Source organism: Vanellus vanellus (genome assembly GCF_965231255.1).
Source record: "Vanellus vanellus genome assembly, chromosome: 1".
Taxonomy (NCBI): Eukaryota; Metazoa; Chordata; class Aves; order Charadriiformes; family Charadriidae; genus Vanellus; species Vanellus vanellus.
Window position 1 is genome coordinate 121,716,295 of NC_138905.1, and position 23,860 is coordinate 121,740,154.

Sequence of the window (23,860 nt, forward strand, 5' to 3'; positions counted from 1 at the left end):
TAGGTATAAATCTCCTAATTGTGTCAGCGGTGGCGCTGTGCAAAGACCTGTAGGCTGAAGTGTGAGCAGACAGATCCTGCTCTTGACCATGGCCTGGTTAAGATGCTCCTTACTTTCACCTTGCTGTTTCTCTTATAAAGTGGTTCCAAAGTAATCAGTGTCAGCCATTCACATTTACTACAAGGGGGTTGTGTTTTTCAGAAGAACATTAACTTTCAGTGATATTTAGTTCCTATGCTGAGGTTCTTTGTTCAAGCATACCTTCAGTGCTGTGTGCCTAATTTCCAATTTCTGTGTAAGCTGTTCTATGGGGGTGTCCCACAGTTTTGTAAACAGGGAGGAGAGCTGCCCCTGTGGTACTGGAACACAGTGCATGCTCTAAGAGGAGCTCTCTAGTAGGTCACATTTTATCTTCCTGCATTTTAAACACGTTTCTTGTTTTCTTTTCTTTCCCCCAGGGTCTACATATCAAAATGAAATAAGGTAAGCTGGATGAGGTGGGAGAATTTTTCCTTTTAACTGAACTCTTTCAGGCTTCTGCAGGATGATGAGAAGGATGTGCCACTTTCCATGCCCCACTGCCCAGCAGTCCCAGGATGTGTGGGTGCTGCCCTACTGTGTGACCTTGCCCGTTTCTATAGGCATAGCAGGGGAAGGGGGGCCAGTATGCAGGGAAGAGGACTGACCTTAGGGTGACAAGCGAGGGCCACAGCTCACAGCAGGTTGAGAAATCTGTTCCCACGATTAAATTGGGTAAAAAGAATCAAAATATAAAAATCCTGGCCTGTATCAGGAATAACGTGGTGAGCAGGACTACGAAACTGATTGTCCCCCTGTACTCAGCACTGGTGAGGCCCCCATCTCGAGTACTGTGTTCAGTTTTGGGCCCCTCACCACAAGAGAGACGTTGAGATCCTGGACCGAGTTCAGAGAAGGGCAACGAAGCTGGTGAGGGGTCTAGAGCACAAATCTTATGAGGAGCAGCTGGGGGAACTGGGGTTGTTCAGCCTGGAGAAAAGGAAGCTCAGGGGAGACCTTATCGCTCCCTACGACTACCTGAAAGGAGGTTGTAGAGAGGTCGGGGTCGGTCTCTTCTCCCAAGTAACAAGTGATAGGACAAGAGGAAACAGCCTCAAGTTACATCAGGGGAGGTTTAGATTGGATATTGGGAACAATTTCTTCACCGAAAGAGTTGTCAAGCATTGGAAGAGGCTACCCAGGGAAGTGGTTGAGTTGCCATCCCTGGGGGTATTTAGATGACGGGTAGATGTTGTGCTCAGGGACATCATTTGGTGGCAACTTGGCGGTACTAAGTTAATAGCTGGACTTGATCTTAAAGGTCTCTTCCAACCAAAACCACTCTATGATTCTATGATATTATGAAAAACCTGCAAACGCTACCTCTCTGATTTAGCAAATGCAGAAATTACAAACTGAAAATACACTCCTACTGAAGCTGACGGGCAAAGCAAACACTTAAAAAACTGGCTGTACCCCCAGGTGCCCCGGGGAAGGCGGGGAAGGAGCCCTGCCTGCATCAGGCTGGCTACCTGCAGCGTGCCGGGCGATTGCCCGCGCCGCCACAGGGGGTCACTGCGAGCCCGGCAGCTCCGATGGGGCTACCTGCCGACGGAAAGGGGGGGCGGTGGGATCCCCCGACATTCCGGCCAGAAGCCTTGCCGCAAGTTAATTGGGATAGGTTGGCGAGCAAATTAGACCGCCTCCCTGACTCTTTTAAGGTTCATTAGCGTTAGACTGATAAAAAATTAAAGATATAAAAAAAAAGCCGCCCCGATGATGAGTGTCAACATTTAATCAAGTGATTATCAGATGCACTTGAGTACAAAGCTGTCGGTTGGTACATTATTGCATTGAGTTGGAAAACGTTAAAAATCATGAGCTGATGGTTATCAGCATTAAGATCCTATTTATTGGCGCTAGTGCAGCTGTGACAGCAACGCCAGTGGGGTTATTCGGATTTATTTTTTCTAAGCTCCTAGGGAGTATCATAAATTCATATTCTGCCTACACTTGTGGGGCTTTTAATTCCCCATATCTGTAACAAAACGTTGCACCACCTTACCTAGCACTTCACTAATACCTAGCTTCATTAACGGCCTCTTGTGGGGTAATTGTGTGAAGGTCTGTTGACAGATTTCCATTTACACAGCACTTTATTGATACAAAACAAAATAAGGAAATAAGGTAAACACTATTTTCTCCTGAGGAAATGGTGCTAATTAGGCCATGCCATTCCAGTAAACTTCCACGTGATTTCTGAGTTTGTAATGCTAAATTGATCATTTTACCAGCTGCAACTATATAAATAGGGCAGGACTAAATGACCAGGGAATGGGAGGTACAAATTGCATATCGGTTTTGCCATGAGAAAAGTGCTACAAAGCCTTTTTGCTTGCATTCTGATTTGATTCTGCCAAAAGTCCTCTTCAAGGGTCAACCCTGCTAAGGCAAAATCCGTTGGACAAGCAGGGAAGCATCTGCCCAGCAGTGGGGACTGGTACGGCCAGGTCCGTGTCCTTACTAGGACCTTGCCTTGCTGATGTGAGTCTGCACACTGCTTTCTTTCAGACAACCTGAACAGGTCCAGAATAGGGCATAATATTATACTTTCCCCCTATGTCTTTGAATCTAGTCTGGGAAAATACAGTTATATCTTCATGACAGAATGTGTGGTTTTAGATCTCTGTACAGTAAAGTTCCTATTTTCCCATTAATTTCAAACATGAGTTGTTGTACTGACTTCATAAACATTGCTTACACTTTGAAAGTTAAGCAAACACTTAAGCAAATACCTAAGCACTGGGATGAGTCTAGGCTCTGTGCCTCATCTTGGACTTAGAAACTCAGTGTTGACAGTTCTGCAAAGTTTTAGCATGTGTAAACAATGACACTGAAATCACAACCATTATTTACAAACACAGATTTTGTAGGTCTGGTGTTATTTTTTCTTGGGGGAACCTACCTGCGGAAAAAAGAAGGATTGTCCAGATTTTGGAAGCTACATTGTAGTAGTAGCAAAGAAGTGGTGAGACCAAAGATATATTGGTTTACTTTCACATTTATTTTTAACTTGGCTGGTTACCTTTCTGTACCTCCAACAGTTTTTTTGTAGCTGCTTTCAATTTGGCTGCTACACTGAGTTTGTTGAGATCTAAGGATCAGATAAAATAGACAGTACAGTATCGTGTAACAGGTGGAGGTGGTATTACTAAACAATTGCTCTTGTCTTCTAGCAACCATGACAGGTTTCTTAGGGGTATCTAACATGTTTATCTCCTACAAAAGCCATGTAGTCATAGCTGCCTCATCAGATTTACATGTGCATCAGTAATGCTCATCTGAAGCTCTATGGACCTGCAAAGAAATTCCTACTAAACACAAAAAGTAAATGCAACAGTTTCTGCAAGTATTGCTAACTGAGAATATTTCCTCCTTCCCCTACAAATCCCTGGGTTGTCATAGTCCTGCCATCAATTTGTGCTTACCACACCAGAAACCTAGGCAAAGATGGACCTGGGACTGTCCTGGAGAGGAGCCCATGGTAGGAACAGATGAATAGTAGCATCTCTTCTAGCATAAGAGTTTTCAGTAAAAAGGCACTCTTTTCTAGCTGTGCAGCTATGCAGGTCACCGTTCTGCAAATTCAGAGATGTGTAACTTTAACCAAGGAAGATCTGTCAACTTCATTGTGGCTATTCTCACTTGTAAAGTAAATTTCAAAGATTCAAAGATTAACTTTGGAACGTACAGATGAATCACTTGGGAGCTAACTGTGGTGATGTGGCCTTCCACTACCTAAAGATGGGGAGGGACTCTTTGTCAGGGAGCGTAGTGATAGGACGAGGGGTAAAGGTTTTAAACTGAAAGAGGGTAGATTTAGATTAGATACTAGGAAGAAATTCTTTACTGTGAGGGTGGTGAGACACTGGAACAGGTTGCTCAGGGAAGTTGTGGATGCCCCATCCCTGGAAGTGTTCAAGGCCAGGCTGGATGGGGCTTTGATCAACCTGGTCTAGTGGAAGGTGTTTGTGGCCATGGCAGGGGGGTTGGAACTAGAAGATCCTTAAGGTCCCTTCTAACTCTAACCATTCTATGATTCTATGAACATGCTTTGCTTTTGCAGTTTGGTGGGGGCTCAGGTCACACAAATTATGGGCTGTCGTAAGTGACCTACGTGGTGTTCCATTGTTGGGCCACTGAAAATCCTGTAATTCAGAAATATTATTATTCAGATCAAAATTAATTTCCTACCAAACCTATGATTTGGAACAGAGTCTTCACCCTTTGAAGACTGCTCACTTTATTTTCCCACTTTCTTATAATGCAGCTGATGGAAACTTTCTAAACAGAATTTCAGAGATAATACTTATATGGGACAAGATTTGTGCTAGCTAATTACTTGGAAGGCCCAGATACCTTTTGCACCTATTTTTTTCTGAAGACATATAATTTCTTCTCTGTAGCCTCTTACCCAGGAGTTCTCATATCATAATGAAGTTCTAATGACAGACCTTTTTCTTTCTAGAAGAGTTTCAGCTGAGAAGAAAATAGATGGCGATTTGGAAAACAGGCAAAAGCATGGCAGTGAAAATCAGGGATACCTTCCAGAGGAACAGCGGAACACAGAACATATCTCAAGTGAGTCTAAGCCAGTAAATCACATATTATCAAACTGCTTCTCAACATAGGCATTTTGGACAACATGTTGAGCAATTACATTCCAAGATTTCACAGTATTTTGCGAAGGACTTTTACTTGGCCTGAACCTCTTCAGAACATTTTGGATTTTCTAGAGTATGGTCCTTCAAAAGTATTGAGAAAACATCAAAGTTCTTTGCAGGTGAATTTAGTTTTAGTCCTGGTTTTTTTGTTTGTTTGTTTGTTTGGGTTTTTTTTTGTTTGGTTTTTTTTTTGTTGTTTTGTTTTTAAATGCCTTTATTCTTCCAAATATCTTCTGGGGCCAAAGGTGGGAGTACTGGATTCCCATATGATAGTCAATTTAGGCAATATTTTGCAGTTGGAGTTGGTCTCTAAAAACAAAACAATTCACCACCAACAACAAAAAGAACAAAAAAAAAGAAGGAAAGAAAAAAAGGCAGTTAGTGAACTATGATTTTACCAATAAATGACTAAGGCATTATAAATTCTAGTCCTCAAGCACAAATAGTCTTCAAAAGCAAATGTAAATCTCCACCAAATCGTTACCCACCACTTGCATTTATAACCACATTATTATCAAAACGTTTAATCAAACACTTAATGACATAAAATTATTGTGCAGTCTATAATCTAGGCATACATTGTTTCCTCTCTAGCAAATAAATTGTGAAGAAATAAGTGCAGTGGAAAGATTTCAAGAGTATGTGGTATTGTAAAATGTAGCAGTTATAAAAAATAAAAGGAAAATTAAGTAAACCTGGACAAATCAATCCTGCTGAGTCTGAGATGGGCTCCTTTCATATTTGTTAGTGTGCTGGGTTGACCTTGCCTGGCCACTAAGTGCTCACCGAGTTGCTCTATCACTCCCCCTTTTCAACAGCACAGGGGAAGAAAATAACATGGAAAAGCTTGTGGGTCAAGATAAGGAGGGGGAGATCACTCACCAATTACTGCCAGGGGCAAAGCAGACCTTACTTGGTGAAGATTAATTTAATTTATTGCCAACTAATAACAGACTAGGATAGCGAGAAAGAAAAAAAAAAAAAACAAACTAGAAACACCTCCCCCACCCCCACTTCTTCCAAGGCTCAACTTCCCTCCTAGCTCATCTACCTCCTCCCCACAAGCACTGCAGAGGGATGGGGAATGGGGGCTGTGGTCAGTCCATAACACATTGTCTCTGCTGCTTGTTCCTCCTCACACTCTTCCCCTGCTCCAGCATGGGTTCTTCCCACAGGATGCAGTCCTTCACCAACTTCCCAATGTGGGTTCTTCCCACAGGCTGCAGTTCTTCAAGAGCTGCTCCAGCATGGGTCCTTTCCATGGTACAGTCCTTCAGGAATGGAGTCCTCCAGTGTGGGTCCCCCACAGGGTCACAGTTCCTGCCAGAAAACTTGCTCCCGCATGGCCTGCTCTCCATGGGGCCACAGCTCCTGCCAGGAGCCTGCTCCAGTGTGGGCTCTCTACAGGCTGTAGCTTCCCTCAGGGCACATCCACCTGCTGTGGCATGGGGTCCTCCACGGGCTGCAGGGTGGGTATCTGCTTCACCATGATCCTCCATGGACTACAGGGTGACAATCAGCATCACCGTGGTCTTCTCCACAGGCTGCGGGGGAATCTCTGCTCTGGCACCTGGAGTATATCTTCACCTCCCTTCTTCACTAACCTTGGTGTCTGCGGGGCTGTTTCTCTCATGTTTTCTCATTCCTCTTTCCCAGCTCCTGTTGCACAGCATTTTTTACCCTTTCTTAAATACATTATTACAGAGGTGCCACCAGTGCCACTGATGGGCTCAGTTTGGCCACCAACAGGACCATCTTGGAGCCAGCTGGAACTGGCTCTGTCCAACATGGGGGCAGCTCCTGGTGTCTTCTCACAGAAGTCACCCCTGCAAGCTCCCCCCCACTAAAAAGACCTGGCCATGTTAGCCCTACAAGTCAGCTAGAGTTTGGTTCACAATATTAAATCATATTTATCTGTATTCCTGCATGGCTTGTGCCATATTCATGCCATAGTGGACACCAAATAACAGTAATCTTGTATATTTTTGTTACAGGAATTCCCTCTCATCTCTCAGTGTATTCAAAGTTTGCTGTCCTTGCTGCAGATTTACATACCAGTTCTGTACCAAAGGTAATTGTAATGCTGATATCTTGACCTTTTTTTTTTTTTTTTCATACCGTGCGTATTGTACTATATCCAAACATAGATTTTGGGTGGAGGTAGACATTTACAAGTCCATTGCAGCTGTAATTAGTTAAGTAGAATGTCCCTTCAGCATTCCTGAATATTTGATTTGTAAGGATAAGTGCTCTGGGTGTTAGTCTTGGTCTTAGATTGATGGGGGGTGGTAGGGGGGTGGAACTGGATGGGTGATGAGGGAGAAACAACACAGAATCACAAAATCACAGAATGGTCAGGGTTGGAAGGGACCCCCTGATATTTCAAAGAAGTGTCTAATAAAGCTTTTGTCACATTTGTTCCCCTCAGCGCCCTGCTACATCTTCCTCCCCACCTCCCAGGCTAAAGTTACGAAGTCACAAACTTCCTCTTATATATTCATATAATCATAGACTATGTCAGGTTGGAAGGGAGCCATAAGGATCACTGAGTCCAACTCCCTGCTCCTTGCAGGAGTACCTAAAACTCAACCATAAGACTAAGAGCATCATCCAGATGCTCCTTGAACACTGAATTCAGTCAGTGTCTGCTCTTTCCTCTCCATTGCTTTTTCTCTCTTTCCTCCTCCCGATTTCAGCTAGGCCTTTCTGCTGGCCAGCATTATGGATAGCCCTGGCTATATCCCTGGCTGGGACAGACTTCCCATAGGTAAAGCCAGTTGTCTTTTTATCATTCCTGGGATTAAAAAGTCTCCTTTTCTCTCTCCACAAGCCCACTTATTACCATTAATTACTTAGTTCAGCTTGGCTTGGCTTTTGAGAATTCACCTCGTGTATATTATACACTAAACCATTATAATGGGGAGATTTGCTTTGCTCTGGGCATGTAATAACTCTGGACAGCTGTTATATGGGTGTCTTTGGCAAAGTGGAGGTCTGGAATGTTTTTGTTGTCCTCTCCAGTTGCCAGACTGGAGGAGATGTGGATATAAGACGGAGGCACTGTTGAAAGTGGGGTCTGAGGTTCCTTTGCAAACAAAATCCAGTTCAGATACTATACATAAATGTGCATTTTATCTGGATCATTTCTTGATTTTATTTTCCAATTACATTTCCACATTGCAGAAGTTGCTTCAGTCAGGAACTTTACACTGATCTTAGAGACCTTTGGTATCTCAGCAGTAAATGATGAAAGGGGAAGCACTCAGTGAACACCCAGTCCACCCTAGAGCTTTGTCCCCTTTCCACATGGCTAACGCATAAACAAGTAGGGCTCAGTATTTATTCCTCTACTTGTTTTGTTCTCAGCTACCTCCGTTCTGAAGGGTGATGCTGGGCTCTCTGAGCTTCTAGCACAACAGCAATGCGGATCTTAATTTATGCCATATATTTGTAAAATACATTTAGCACCTCCATGATGGTTTTTGCCAACATTCTCTTGGGAAAGTGGCAGTGATGTGGTACCAAGTTCACTCCTCAACACAGTGATAACTCATTTATTTTTGAAGAGCTGTTTCAACATGTACAATGCAGAAATCTGTCTTGGGATGACATTGCATATAAATCATAGCAGATTGTGTCTAGTTCTTTTGGCAATGAAATTTAGGATGTACCCAATCAATGATTAAAACAGTGATCAAAGTAATAATAGTAAAACTAATAGCAATGATACTGATGTATTTGTGGCTGGTAGTTATTATGTTTGACATTAATTACTTGTCAAACAAAATATTATCAAAGCAAAGCTGAAAAGCATGCACAAAACAGCTGAGGGCTCAGGGTGGATCTATAACCCTGAGCAACAGTTCCAGACAATGTTTGGTATGCTTATGAACAAGATTACAGGGCGCTGGCTATGTTTACATGCACAAGGCATGTGGTACATTATGATCTGCTCTGAGAAGCAAAAGAGATTGTGCTGAGGACCCCATATCCTCCCTACGCACGTTTCAGGGGAAGGCAATAACTTAAGCTAGCTGTAGCCATTTCCCACTGACTAGGTGCTCGTTGGTGGTTGATGTGCACTGGTTGTGCACCGAGGGGGCATCAAGTTGTTTGGTGTCATCTGAAAGGGACCCACTTTGGCTGCTCTCAGGCAGCTCCACAGTGAGAACAAGTGTGTTGTGAGTAAGGACCACGAGGAGACTGGGTTCACAAGCGTTGGGTTGATGCTCCCGATTCAAACTGAAACACGAATGTAGGTGCAGCCCTCCACATCAAATGCTAGATTAGATGGCCTAGGAAGTCCCTTGCAGCCCAGTGGCTAGGGAAACATTGAAATCTATCGGAGGCATACAGCATAAAGTTGAACCATTTCTGTTAAACCAGTTGTCTCTGGACAATATTTGATACAAGTCTGTTATGGTAGCTTCTAGCTGCATCAATACCTGCATGCATATTTTTGAAAAATATCAAGAGGTGAAAATTTTTTGTAACTGCTTTCAATATTTTGGAGGAATCTAAAAATGGCTTGTGAAGATGAACTATTTCTCAGTTTGAACAGGGCTTCTCAGTATATTGTGCTGTCCCCATCTTGTATGTACAAGAGCTGATATAGGTTGATGAAGGTTTACCTTAAATTGTGTATTTGCAGTTCGTGATTTAAGTTTATGGGATCATATACAAACATAGTAAAACATTTCCCAGATGAAAAAAAGTGTTTTTCTTTTACATTCATAACCTTCCATGTTAAGTGCATAATAGAGGTTTTCTGGCATGGATGCATTTAATAAAGTTCAGTCACCACTGTTGCCAATATATTGCATAATAAACATTATGGTGCTCTTTCATTATAACGTATTTCTTGTCAAGTAGGAGAAATCAGATGGAAAGACATTTAACTGTTTGCTGATTAGTGCTGAATCAAACGATTTCTTCAGAAACCACCTGCTTTCCTACCCCTCCATTTTCTGAGCACAGAAAGTTGTGTTTGTCAGTTGGCTTTCCCCGCCTGGATACTGGAAACATTCCAAAGGTTTTTCATCTTTATTCTTCAGGACTTTTTAATGAGATATAGAGGGTAAAATAAAGGAGGAAGACGAGTTATCCAGAGAATTTTTTCCACAGTGAAGGAGGTCATAAAAAGGTGGGCTCCAGCAAATTGCCTCTCTCTACCTGGACAATCAGGAAAAATGAGCAAACGTCCTTGCAGTGCTTCTGTGGAGGTCAAGAAGAAGGAGTGAAGAACCTAGGTCCTCCCTCAGGAGCAGCATGGGGAGAGAACGAGGAGCCCATCTAGTGATGGAAAGAGTCACAAAGACTGAAGACCTAAAGCCGTGTCTCTCCACATCTGCAAGGTGAAAGAAGTTAGGATTTCTGTGGTTGGCTTAATGTCACCTTATGGGATCAGGATTAACCACAGCAACAAGGCCAGAAAATAGGTCCATATGGGCAAAGTTTGAATGGAGAGTCTTAAAATTAGAAGCAGCTCATGGATGTGGGGACGAGATGAAAAGCAGGGCAATCTCAGTGAATGAAGATTTTTCAAGTTAGCATTTTGACTGGACAGAGGCAATCATACGTGCTGCACAGCCCATTCCTACCACTCTCAGGAGAAAACTGGATGGAAAGTTTCAGCACTGGTCAGAAGCATTAGGCAGCCTTCCCGGGTCTCTCAGGGTATCAGCTTCAAATTTGATCCCCTCCGTTGCATATGTAAAAAGTTACAATTTTAAATGATTTGAGAGATTAAGGGAGACTTTATATCAAAGGTTTTGTTTCCTCAGAAGTCCTTGCCCATGGACCCAACCGACCTGAAATTTCTTCTGGGTCTTATTGTAAAAGGTGACAACAGAAAATCACTTAGGTCAGCTATTGGCCATTCAACCTCTTTGAATCAGAAATTAATGCAAAACTTTCACAGAAGATAAATGTTGCCCAGCAATTGCACTGATCAATTCACAACATGAACAAAAGATTTGGCAAATCATCTTAGGGAAAAGTAATACCTCAGCGAAGACGAAGAGGGGTAAAAGGTGTGTGAGACATTTAAAAAATGATGAATATCGAACTAAATTATTGAGCTGAGGAAAATATTACCAGCCACTGGAAGAGGAGGCCAGAAGCATCAGTCAAGGGTGCTGGGAGTTCTTCATTCTGATTACATTAGCCAAGAAAAGGTCAAATGGAGAGTAGAGTTACAGGCTTCTATTTAATTGCATATTTTGTTACTGTCAGCAATGGGAGGAGAGTGATCTTTGCTCCTAGTCCCAGGGCTGAGCTGCAGGCCAAATGGCTATTAGGGACAACAGTCCCATCCAGGGGGGCTGTTTCTCATGCCCTGACCCATTTCACAGAGGTCCTTCCAAAACCCAGGTGCAGTGAGGTGGATCCCTTACCTTGGCTCTAGCAGATTTTGGGGCAGTCCCACAGACAGTTTAGCCCAAACAGGGGCCAGTTCTGTCAGGTCCTGGGTGCCACCTCCAAGGAACTGCATTTTTTCAAGTCCCACTGGTACAAAAGGAGCTCTGAGGACTGAGCATCTTGCAGGACTGGACAGTATCCTACACAGGCTATATAATTAGTCCATTTAATATGCCATAAATGTCTCTATGATAAATCAGAAGACCATTTCATAAGAGGGAGTGAGTGCTTGTTTATAGTGGGCCAGATTCATCCCTGGCGTAATTCAGCTGACTTCAGCACAGCTACATGAGGCTTGCACTTGCCACCACAGCCACACTCTTCCTCTCCAATCCAGAGTGAGTCATGGCTCTGTTAATGGGGAAGGATCTATTTTTCTTCTAAACTACTCCAAATGACACTCTATAAACTGGAAATATTGTTTAGTTGTGGTTGTGGTTTTATACTGGGAAGGAAATGAAGGATGAATTGTAGCTCCATTTATTGCACTGTATATAACTGCTCTGACTCTAAGGATTGTTCGAGAAGAAAAATTAAGCTATCAAAATCAAATTAAAAGGCCAATAAAATAGAAATATAAACCCATGACAGCAAATAATTTTACCCTTACTGATGAAATGTACTGTAGAGTATGTCATGTTATGATATTAATTGGTCAGCATATCTTGATTAAGAAAGTAATAAATATTGATGATACAGATATAGAAAAAGCAGGTGCAGTTTATGGTGCAGTTATTAGTAGTTTTTTGAAGATTCTGTGGAAGAAGGGGAGGAGTGAAGTTACGTGGGTGGGATTAACCCATGAAGAAATGAGAAAGAATTTCCAGGCTGTATGTCTGTTGATGGACAGGGAAAAGTGCTGAGTGTATGAAAAGTTGACAAGATGGAACTGGTTTGCTATTTGAAGCAATGGTGTATCTGAAATATTTTGAGGGTATTCGGAACTTTTGGGCGGATGTTTTCCTGTAAATGAAGTGAATTTGGAATGAGAATTAAAAACTGAGGGCAGGGAGAAAAAATAATCTTCAGAAACAGAGAGCTATATCTCCCTGATTTTTTGTTCTAACAGTTAGGCAAATGTGTGATGCATGCAGACACATTTGGAAGTACTCCTACAACATTAATTTCAGCAATTTGTTCTAATGCAGTTAGACTTGGATTTTTTTTTGGCTGGCTAATAGCAGGCAGAGCCTTCAGTTTATCACACATTTCCACAGCGTCAGTGTGTGAGGAGCTGCCATCTGTCAAATCAATTTAAAGATGAGAGCCCTGTTTCATAATGCCAGATGTGTGTTCATCATTCATATCACTGATGTCATATGGGTTGCAGAAATGACTACAACATGCTTGTAATAGCAGAAGTCCTGCTTTCATTGACTAAAGATCAGTATTCAAAACATCACTGAAGGATTCACCCCTGAAATCAGCTGATACATGCACTCATTTTACCTTCTAATTCATCCATGTATTGCTAGTTCTCTTTTTGTCTGGCTGAAGAGCTGGAAGAGATGGAAAGATTTGGGCATCTGTTTCCCCAACCAAACCAATAAACTATGTAAATCTTTCCCCAGCATAATAGTCCCTTTATAGTAATTCCTATAAAAAGGCATCTAGGGCAGATGATAAGTCAGCAGGCAGGCTTTGGAACATATGACTGTCAAATATCCATGGTTAACTAGATGCCAAGCTGACAGTACCAAGAGATTTAAAACTATGTAAAAGAAATGCTGACAATATTACATCCTTACTGATAGAGGGGACCACCTTAGAAACATGCTCCTGTAATGTTGGGCTGCGCAGAGAACCACTAGAGTTGTCTTTTGTCCCTTCAATGTGTAGAATGTAGTGAATAATGAAACCATTTTTTTCTCAGACTGACAGGACTAGTAGAGCACTGAACTAACCTGAAGAAGAAACAACTTTGAAACCAAAACCCAGCAGACACTCTAGCAGCTGTTGCATATCAGGGTTTAAATATGAAATGGTTGTTGTGGTCCTACTCTTCTGCATTTTGCATTTGTAATGTGTTGTATGAGATCTTCTATAGCATCAGAAAATTAGTTTTAGGTCACTGACCAGCAGCCAGCAGCCTCCATTTCTGTGAAGTTATATCCAGTGAACTGCGACCTCAGGGAGGCTACGCTACTTCAGAGAAAGCTCCACAGAAAATGGGCCAGTACACATCATGAGTTGATTGAAATTCATGAAATTAGTCATTAATTGATAGAGCACAGTGAGAATAAAATCTAAGTAGCTCGGGGCATTTGCTCTAAAGCAAATAACTATGAAAGAGGCAGCAGGGCAGAGGCAAACCGCCGTGGGCACAGTCCCTGCCCCAGGAGCAAACTTGCTGCTTGGTTCCTCCTTTGGTGGTGAGGAGAACTGGCACGACAAGTCAGGGGCTGGGTGGCTCATTCTTGCAGATGAGATTTTTAAAGCAAAAGAGGCATGCTTGGGTTACACTTTCCGCAGTGCTGTCAGGGAAGAATTGGGCAGTCTAGATCCAGCTGGTGCAAGCCCTCTGGCTCCCTCCTATTCAAAATCACATGCAACCCAAAATCTTCAGTAGTATTGCCTACTAATGACCATAAACACTGCATCTTTTGACAAGATTACTTGGTGAACTTTCTGATTAATGTCTTTTTTTCCTGTGCAACAAGTTCTGGGAAATATTCCCACCCCAGTATTTTGCTAAACATGGGATTCAAATAATGACCGATTTCAGGAATTTTTAGAGACAGTGTTCAATAAGGTGCTCTTTGACCCCCTCAGAAACTTTTTGGTAACTCAGTATGCTAACTGGTTCAGTATACTTTATACTCAAAGGACAGTCCACAGTGTCTGGGAATATTTGCTTTCCACAAACATAACGCTTGCCTTCAGCTTTTTTCAGATGTGTTTTTTCCATTCTACTTGTGTATTTGTTATTTGGAGGGGGAGCAGTAGCAGACAGCTTTTCAAAACCTCCGTCCTAGTGAGAAAGCCTGCCATAGCAGACCTGTAATTGAACAGTCAGGAAATGCCAAACAACTGTTCTGCCATAAATGGAGCAAATCTCATCATATATTAATCTCTAGGGTAACACAGACCAGAGGAAACCTGATGTGCTCTGGAAATGAATGAGTGATGTCTCTGGTGAGTACCAGGAAGGTCTCTGCGCTGAACTGCAAGAAATTAAGCGCAGCAGAGAGGTCTTGGAAAAGGTCTCTTGAGCAGAGACAGGCAATCCTGTTACTTCCCAGAGCACCTCTCCTCTCTGCAGAAATAAACAGTAAAGAAGGGTAAATTTAGAAACCAGCAGCATGTTCTAGTAACAAAAAGGGTGGCAAGGGGGGGGAGGGGATGGGGGAAGAAAGAGAGTTGTGTTTAAAACAGAAGGCAGCTGTCTTATGAAATGTTTCTAGGATAGTTATATTTATCCCATGTTTTTCCTTGAGGTGCTGGGACTCATTAAATACCAGAGACATGTTGTCCACGTTTGTTATCTAACATTTTCCTCTATGGCTTATTCAATAATGTATATGTACCAAATGCATTATTTAATATGTTTAATACTGGAAGAATACCAAGGCAATACAGACTGTACATGATTAATGCTCCAGAAGCAAACCACAAGATGGTTGGTCAATAGTTAGGAACCATCTTGGGCTTGATAAAAAATTTCACTGGGAAGAACACTGAAATTTCCAGAAATTTCCAAGGGCTTGAGACCAGGTGGGGAAATGGCAAGGAAGAGTAACCAGCAGCTAGCATGTACTTGGAGGCCGATAAAACCAACACTGGAGCTGGCTGCAGCAAAATATTCGACTGTAGTGTTTCATTTAGGAAGCTCTGTGAAGGTCCAAGTTTATAACTTCGGAAGAAATTTTCATTCCTTAGAGCTACTTTGTAATTATCTATGTGAAGTCTCACTACTTCATTTAAATATCCAAAGTGTACATTTCTTGGATGCATTTGAGAATGAATTTTTCTTTGTCTTTTCCTCTGCAATGACATTTTGTAAAAGTGCATAAGTAATTAGGACTGGAAATCCACTGCACTGATTTCAAATGAAGATAGAGTTTTCAAAACTGCTGGGCCTTTGTCCTGCACTGATCCTGCTGGGGTCAGTTTGAAAACAGGCTGCTGTCAGTGGAAGTGGAATCATGCCAGTCATGGGAACTTTAAAAAAAGCCTGCCTTGAATGAACACTGAGATGTTGAGAGTGGTCTTTCAGATATGTGAAATAGTGGCATGTGTATTGTTGCAATTTCTAATGTATTTGGAAAGCAATGTCAGATGTTAAGCTTTTCTTACAGCTTAATGGGTAGTTTCTTTAAGAGAACCAGAGCAGAAACACCCAACATCATGTTTTGCTTAAGAATACAGACTGCAGAGTCCACAGGAATCTCTCAGATAGCATAAGACAAATTAATGAATTCCCAAAACTGCCATCAGTGTGTTGCATGTGAAGCTTTTGTTTTGTTCTGCTCTTCATCCTTTCCTTTGTATTTAGATTTTGAGTGGGTTGCTGATGATAGATTTCACTTTGGTATAATTCTTTGGGGTGGAGGTTTAGCAGGTAACCTCCTGAGGACCCTTGCAGGACTGCTTTTCTAGGATTTCTTTTAGTTTTGTAACTGCTTTTACTCTCCCATAGGTGCAACCTCAAAGACGTTCTGATTATCCGATCAGCCCAAAGAAAATTAGAAACGTGACGCTTGTTTAGGATGTACTTCTCCAGGAAATTTCTCTATCAGTTGCATTTTACATGTTTGGATGGCTTTGTGCAATAGAGAGAGGTTAACGCCAGTTCCCTCAGTTTAAGCTATAAGTTATTTTTCTTTTTTCTCATGTAATGAATTAAAATTGCAACCTTTGTTATGTAGCATCTTGGCAAAATATTGGATATAAATGACAGCCTTAACTTCAGAGACAATGAATTTGATGGGACTCTGCAAGAACAAGAATCTGTGCTTTGGGTCCCAAGGAGATCAACAAAACTCCTATCAGACACAAATGTTAGGTTATCCACAGCAAGATCAAGGACTGGTGCTGCAAGAGATTTTTTAGCTCAGAAGAACTGTTTAACGATAACACTGGTTAATACAAAACCTACTGCTTTTTTATGTACTTTATGTACAAATGATAATCTCGACCTTATAGATCAACAACATTTTTCAAGTTCTTTTCTGTAATAAAATCAAGGGAAGTTTTCAGGAGGGCTGTTTCAGAATTTCTAACAAAACTATCTTTGGATCAGAAATGAATTTTTCATTTCAATACATTCTTTTGTTAAAGCTATTTGTCTTAAATCCGATGTTGCAGTTTTAAATAAAAAACAATCACCCACATGCCAAAAAAAATCCTACTTTGATTGAAATGCAAAAATCTTAAGATGAAAACTGTGGATTTGAAACTCCTGACTTTTAAGAGTTGTTGCTTGAATGCTTTATATCTCTGTTCTACTTGTGGGCCGAGTTTAGCAGCCAAATGACTTGGGTCACAGCAAATGGTGGCTGCTGGTATTCCTGCTGGATCCTGTTGTTTCATCAGGGATAGAGTTGATAATGACCATGGGAAAGGCACTTTAGCTAGGTGAACCTGTCGGTGGAGCAGATCTGGCGCATGGACCCTATATGTGCCTTCCCAATCTAAAAATTATGATTTCTAGATGAAATGTTTTGTCTGAAATTTTGTATTTCACAAGAAAAAGTTGAAGCATATTAGTTTTTTACAAAAAGGCAAACTTCTTCCAGAAAAACAGGTTATTTTCAGTGTACTTGTCTTTCTACTCACTCAAAGCATTCTGAATTATTCAGCGTTTTTGCATGAACCAATGCAGGTGCTCTTCGAGTGCTGAGAGAAGCTGCTACATAGAATTACTTTCAGTGATAATTTGGGCAACAAAAATAAGAAATTTGAAACCTGATCTCAGGAAACAGAAGTTGTTTTGCCTGTTTAGCATTTGTCATCTCATTAAATTGTGCCAAATTTTGCACCGCTAGTCGCATTTTCAGTCAGTCTGTCAGAACAAGTGCTGAGACCAATTCATGGTCTGCCATATGCAATTGTATACAAAGCTGTTTCAAATTCTGGCCATCTACACTCTTTCTGTCTTGTTTGGTGAAGGAGGAGCTTTGAAATGCACTCCCATTGTACCGACAGCATGGTATGTAAAGAGCTATAGTGTTATACAGAGAAAAATCTAAGCAATTTACATTGTGGAATATCTGTGTTTTTTCCTTGACATAATCACGCGCTGAGAGAAACATCTACCTTATTCTGATACAAGTATTTGTATTGCTGACATCTCCTAGTTACTACTGCAGCTCAATGTAACCTAAACACAGACAAAAATCCACTTTATTAGAGGAATATCCATGGCATGAGAAAGACAGGGCCAGGGTTACACCAGCCTGTGGCTCGGGGATAAAACCACGGACCTTTGGCTTTCTGTGCACGTGCATGGTTAGCAGGACTCCTGGTTGTCAGAAAAGTAACCCCGTGGTACAAAAATGGAAAGTGCATGGAGGCAGTTGTTTTCCAGCAGAAAATGTTGATTCATTAGAATGTAATTGGAAAAGGAATGGAACTATACTCTAGTATCATTTGGTATCATATTAAGCAGCCAACCTAGGTCTGAAGAAAACCTTTTCTCCAATTAATCTATATCCTTCTACATTAATAAAAAAAAAAATATGTTGAGGGCACGGGAAAGAAGACACGTGCTCTGAGAGAAAAGATAAATTCCTGTATCACTAATATGGTGCCTTCCATGCCGGTGAGTCCCCACTGAGATTTCCACGCTGCGCTACCTGGTGCTTGAAGCTCTTCAGAGGATACCAGCAATGCTTCCCAAACTGGTTTTCAGGCTGTAGTTGGGCAAAAGCACCTCCCAGCACTGCTACTGAATGACTGAGACCCCTAATGTGGGAATGGTGTGGGAGACCCCTTCCCTGCTGATAGCTCCAAGTCAGATATCAGGGGCGTGCGGCCAGGTCACTCTCCAGCTGTGCATCTTGCTTGGGAGCTGGAAAGGGCTCCAGCCTGTCACACTTACCTTGGGGACCACTTTTCAGCAGATGATTGCCAGTGGACAACACACAGCAGCAACAGGAATTACACTGCACTGACCGCACATCCCACTGACTCAAACAAACGAAGGGTTTTTGCACAAATAGGTACCACAACCATGGAAACGTGCACATTAACCAGTCTGGAGCTATTTTCCTTCCTGCCAGCTACAAGAATGCATCCCACACAGCTATGGTATACTCTTAACAGCATTAGCATGAGGTTAAAAATTCTTATGGTGTCCTTGAAATTTATAGTTGGGGGCATTTGTATGCTACCAGATTTGTTTTCTTCAGGCATGTTATACATCGTGTATATCATCATCTCCAGTACTAGCTGTTACTTATGTTTGCAAATAGAGCTCCACAAATAACAATTCATAAAATATAGAGACAATATTTAGCACACAGGGAATATAAAATATGCAGGCACTTTCAGAAGACACAGTAGACCAAAAGTATTGAATTTCAGCCACTTTATGGAGACACCAATCTTTTGTACACATGCATATTGATTTATAATTATGACTTGAGGGACATTTTAGTAATCTAGAAGTGTCTAGTTTTTTACTGCCCACAAACTGTGCACAGTTTGATAGTATAAAACCCTTCCACGATTCTTTACAAAATGTTCTGATTTGAATTCTGTACATGTATATGTGGGAAAAGTGCATTGGAGATAAACAGTATTTCATTCCACAGTAAAGTTTCCTAAAGTTGTCTCACCATTTTTATATTTCACAGAACATTCAGGCTACATTTAATACAAAGCCACTTAAAAATAACACTGGCTTCATGTGGAGGTTTCTTTTTACAATAAAAAAAGCACCTCAGGTTTGTGTGGGCTGAGCAGCATCAACAGATGAACTCTTACTGAAGGGTACTCACAATATTGACTAAATACTTGGTTTCTTACTGATCTGATTGAATAGAGCTTCTATTTTCAATATTTATTTGGTAGAATGTATAATATGCGGTGCCGCTAACCTAAAATACACCTTTCTTGAGTATTTGGGCCACCCTGCGACAGAGATGGGAACTCCTTGGTTACTGGCCTTGCTACCTCTTTCCTCAAAAGGATCCTGCATGAGGCAGGAAGGACACAGCTTCCTACAAGCTTCCCCAGCAGGAGCTCCTGGAAAACCAGAGGATGGTGCCCTCAAAGTGTTGCAGATAACTCATTACCTTTCCGTCTCCACCCAACTATATCTTACCCATCTAAAATGGGGGTCTCCCCCAACTGTCCCCCTCCCTCAATTTCTGTAAATCCCACACCCACATTCCCAGAAATACAATAAAATTAATCCAATAGCCTCATGGTAACTGTCTTAAGTAAAATTAAGCAATCAGTATAGACCAAAACGGTTTCATGGTCAAGCTGTAATAAAAAAAAAACACCCTAGATGCCAACAGGAAAACACTGCTCCCAAAACATGTTTGGCATCTTAGTACTTTTTTTCCGAACAGCCTCCAAAACCCCTTCTAAAGATGAAGTTGGGAATTGAAATTCATAAAGCCACTTGATATGGAGGAGCACGCTCTCAGTAGATGTGACTTTTATGATTAGACTCTCCTCCTACTCACCACGATCAACTCTTGTTCCCCAGGCTATAAACTACCTGTCTCTTCTTCCCCCTAGGTGACAAGCAGCTTCATTTAACTTTAACTTTCTCTGTCTCTCACTTTCCTCCCTCTTTACCATCCTTTCTTCTCCACAGCTACCAAATATCTTTTCTTTAAACAAAGGCCTAATAGATACATACCTAATTAACATCTGAGCATTTGTTCTCAGCTTGTATTTAGCTCTGAAAATTGCTGCTGCTATTTCAGACCTGAATAAGGGCTTGCATACCTGAAAGTTTGCCTAATATTTTCAGCAATACCAGCTGATCCAATAAAACACACTGCCTCTGCCTGCACACTTTCTCCGGCCTATGCACACATGCTGATGGCTGTGTATTTCCATCATCCCACCCACCGGGACTTCAGGAGGACACTATGCAAATCTCAACTGACCTTCCTGAGCTGCTATTGGGAAAAATTGGAGAAAGAAAGAGAAGCTGAGTCGGGTCCACGCTAACATGTCCGCACTAAACCTCCTCGGCCAGTGGAAAAGTTAGCCGTGTTGTGGCGAAGGTGGGATTTGATCGGAGCGCTCTGCATTGCTGCAGTCAGTAGCTCTGAATGAGGTTCCTGCACTTCTGCCCTGGGGAATTCAGTTTTCTCTTACCCGTTCCTCACCCTGCTCTCTGTTCTTTGGGAGGTGCAGGTTGGTAACAGCTTATTTACATTATCCTAGAAATCATGGATTATTTATGCTAGATTAGCACAGATAGTTATTTAAATGAATATGGATATTTGCTGGCTCAGAGGAATATTGCAATAGGCTATTCCTTTTCAGCTGGGAGAATTAATGTCTGGAAGTTCCCAGTGTCATTAGGCATTAGCTCTCATAGCAGAATTCACGTCACACAGATGTTATTTATATTGTTTATTTTCTACTGAGGTATGATCGCTCCCTCAAATGAGACTTACACTAAGTGCTTTTTTAAAAAATCATGTTCCAGCAGAACACTCTGTTTGTTTTTGTTTTGAGGAAAGAATGCCAAAATCCAGAGAAAACAATACTGAGATGATTTTATTAGAGAAGCCAAACAGATCCATCTCAGCTCTGCCTCCAACTCATTAGCCTCCCATCACAAAAAACCCAGGGGCTGCTCTGACCTTGGATTGGCTCATCTGTGCTATTGATCCCCTTAGTCCCAATGACTTTCCAGTCAGAAACTGATGCTGTGGTCTCAGCTCTGCTCTCTTGGGCCGTGTGTTCATGCACCCTGGGTCTCTCTGCTGCAAACATGCGTTGCTACCACCCGTTTTAGACGGAATGTGAAAGGACAAAGGGAGACTCGTGGGTCAGACCTCCTGCCCCACAGCTGACAGTCTTTCAGAGATGGTGACAAAATGTAATTTTCTTTCCCAGTGGAGTAAGGATTCAAAGCTGGGACTGTTCCATACCACTCTTCAGGGACACAGGGCTTCATTTAGATGTTACTCTACTGTCCTGCCAAAGGACAGGCAATGAATCCTCCTTCATGAGACAATACACTTACATGGTTTTACTACAAAGCCATACCATTTGTTAAAATGAACACTATGCCCTTTCACTTTGTCTCAGCGCTTCTCTTGCATGTTGCAGCACCTATGTAGAAGTCAGTAACCTTCATGATGAGTGCTGGTCCACACTGGAAGAGTGGTGGGGCAGCAATTCCTGCTTGAAAATTAGCCTTACGTCCTCTGGGTTACATTATTTTTTGGGTATAGAGCAGACAGACATGCTCAAACAATGCAAAACAGAGACTGTTCTGTTAAAATACAAGCAAATTTAGCAGCCATTTTTGTGGACATCTGCATCTTGGAAATTTGCAAGGCTTCTGAAAAGACTTAAAATCTGATCACCGCTTCATAGTCTCCATTTTCAAAATGAACAACTCAAAGAGGACAAAGAGAGATGCAGTGTCTATGTTGAGCCGTCAAAACTCACTGGGGAGGCATCCGAGCTGGCAGAGGAACAGTTACGTTCCCCTACTCCTTTTATCCACTGCCAGAGCAGGGGACAAACACAGAGGAGTGACAAGGATAGAGCCGCTCATCACCACAAGTCCTCACACCCGGTGGCGGGGCAGTGTGCCACTCTTCAAGTGGAACAGAGCAATATACTTTGAAGAATAGCTGTAACTGCAAAACAAGTTAAAATAAAATTAACCCCTTTTCCCCCTAAAATTATATATGATGGTTACGTCATGGATTCTGTCATACTGGGGCTCTAACTGATTTGTGCAATGCTTTGAAGCATGAGGCAAGGTTTTACTATGGCACTGCGATCCTGTGGCACGGTGTTACAGTGTTTTGGTGAAGAAACATCAATTGAGTATAATCTACTGAAATATCAGCAATGTGAAATTAAGACCTAATTATTGACTACCTTTCACCTGAAGATCCTGAAAAGAATTGCATTCTATATTGTATTGTGCAATCAAATTTGAGGAAATTTTATAACTTTGTATTAAATCACAAGTCAAGATTCTGTTCCCTTTGTTCATGCAAAATCTTTGCTGATTTCAGTGGGGCAGTTCTATTTTAAAATTAAAAGACCTTTCTTATTTGGTGGGACTGTTCGGAATTACAAATAAACATATTCCTTCCAAAGCTTCCATGTGTTATATTTTTTTCCAATGTATAAAGATTAGCTGTGTGTATTAAATGTGTTTACAGGATGCACATACTAAAGAGGATGGAACTTTGGGAGATGCAATGGCTGGAAAGTACAAGGTAAAGGAGGAGGCGACTGTGGTAGCACACATATATTTCCACTGCTCTGAGCTCATACCTAATAGCTAAGGTCTTGGGAGATCTAATGAAATGACTTGGCTTTCAGTGCATTTTTGACAGCCTTCATAAGCTTGTCAGAGTCAATGGACTGTAGCTATCTTGCTCAGCAATCCTCTGCAGCCTCTTCCACACCACACATCTAAGGGTTTGCCTGCCTGCACTTGAGGTCTGCTCTAATATGGTGATGCTGTGTGACCTGCCATCACGTCTCTGTGAAAACAGCCGAATTGTGGGAAAGACCTGAGAGGAACCTCATCTGGGACCTCTGCTCGTGCACCCCTTGTCCCCAGGCTTGGGAGCTCAGTCACCCCCCCTCAGGTAGGTGTGCTGCCCAGCCCTTGCACCTCGCCGGCCCTGCCACGGCTTTGTTTGCTGGCTGGACCTTGAACCTGCCTGTCACTGCAGAGCTGTGTGGTCACCTGGGCTTTTGGCTGACCTGGTGACGGCCAGTGGACCTGCTCTGGTCTTTTTCCCTGGGTCCCATGGGGCTGTGCCCCTCATTGTGAGGACCCAGCTCCTGCCTGCCCTGCTATCCCTGGCAGCTCGCAAGGTGCCCGCCTGGTGGAGCATCCCCATGCTGCTGCTCCTCACACTGTGTGCTGCTGCCGGGCCCTTTTGGAGCTCTGTAGAAGTCCTTAGTGTCCTGGAAAACAAATGTAGGGATTCCTCAGGTTGCAAGAAAAAATATTTTCAAGGCAGATTTAAAAGTTGTTTTTACAGATGCCACAAACCAAGTGGCTAGGACACCTTCTGTAGTTTCCCACTGGTTGCACATCACAACAAGAAGCCATTTAGGAAACCATTTAAGGTTACATTTAGTCCACCCATTTTGGAACAGAGTTACTTCCAGATTTAAGCACAATCCCACCACAAGGCAGTAAGGCACAGCATCACCCTTGGCTGGTCCTGCCACAGGGGTTCTTTCTGCAACAACCACAGCACTGCCGCTGCCCTACATCAGTCCCAGGACACAGATGGGAGCATCCTCTACCCAAACAGAGAAGCTGGGCAGCCACTCACTTCGTCCCATAACATGGGAGCACAAATAGTCTACCAAGCGGTCATACAGGGAAGAGGGAGACAAGCCAGATGTCTTTATTAATCTGCACGTCAGTTCAGGAAGGCCGGTGCCACTCACTCCTGTCGCACCGTGGTACTGCCCCTAAGCAGAAGCCCAAACAAAATTTGCTCTGTGTCCAGAAACATTTTCGGTGCAAGTGCTTTCCTGCTGAGCAGCTGCAACAAAGTCACATC

The 23,860-nt window shown here is 42.3% G+C and overlaps 1 protein-coding gene across 1 annotated transcript in view; it reads left to right on the forward strand.

The window, feature by feature from the left end:
• IGSF5 (immunoglobulin superfamily member 5) overlaps window positions 1-15,870 on the forward strand; it is a gene marked incomplete at both ends in the record, with an annotated part of 30,971 nt that extends 15,101 nt beyond the window's left edge. The window contains 4 exons of the mRNA XM_082489434.1: window positions 459-483; window positions 4,547-4,659; window positions 6,737-6,813; window positions 15,802-15,870. Of these exons, the coding sequence (XP_082345560.1) occupies window positions 459-483; window positions 4,547-4,659; window positions 6,737-6,813; window positions 15,802-15,870 (284 nt within the window). The remainder of the gene's footprint in view (window positions 1-458; window positions 484-4,546; window positions 4,660-6,736; window positions 6,814-15,801) is intronic.
• Between the last annotated feature and the right edge of the window lie 7,990 nt (window positions 15,871-23,860).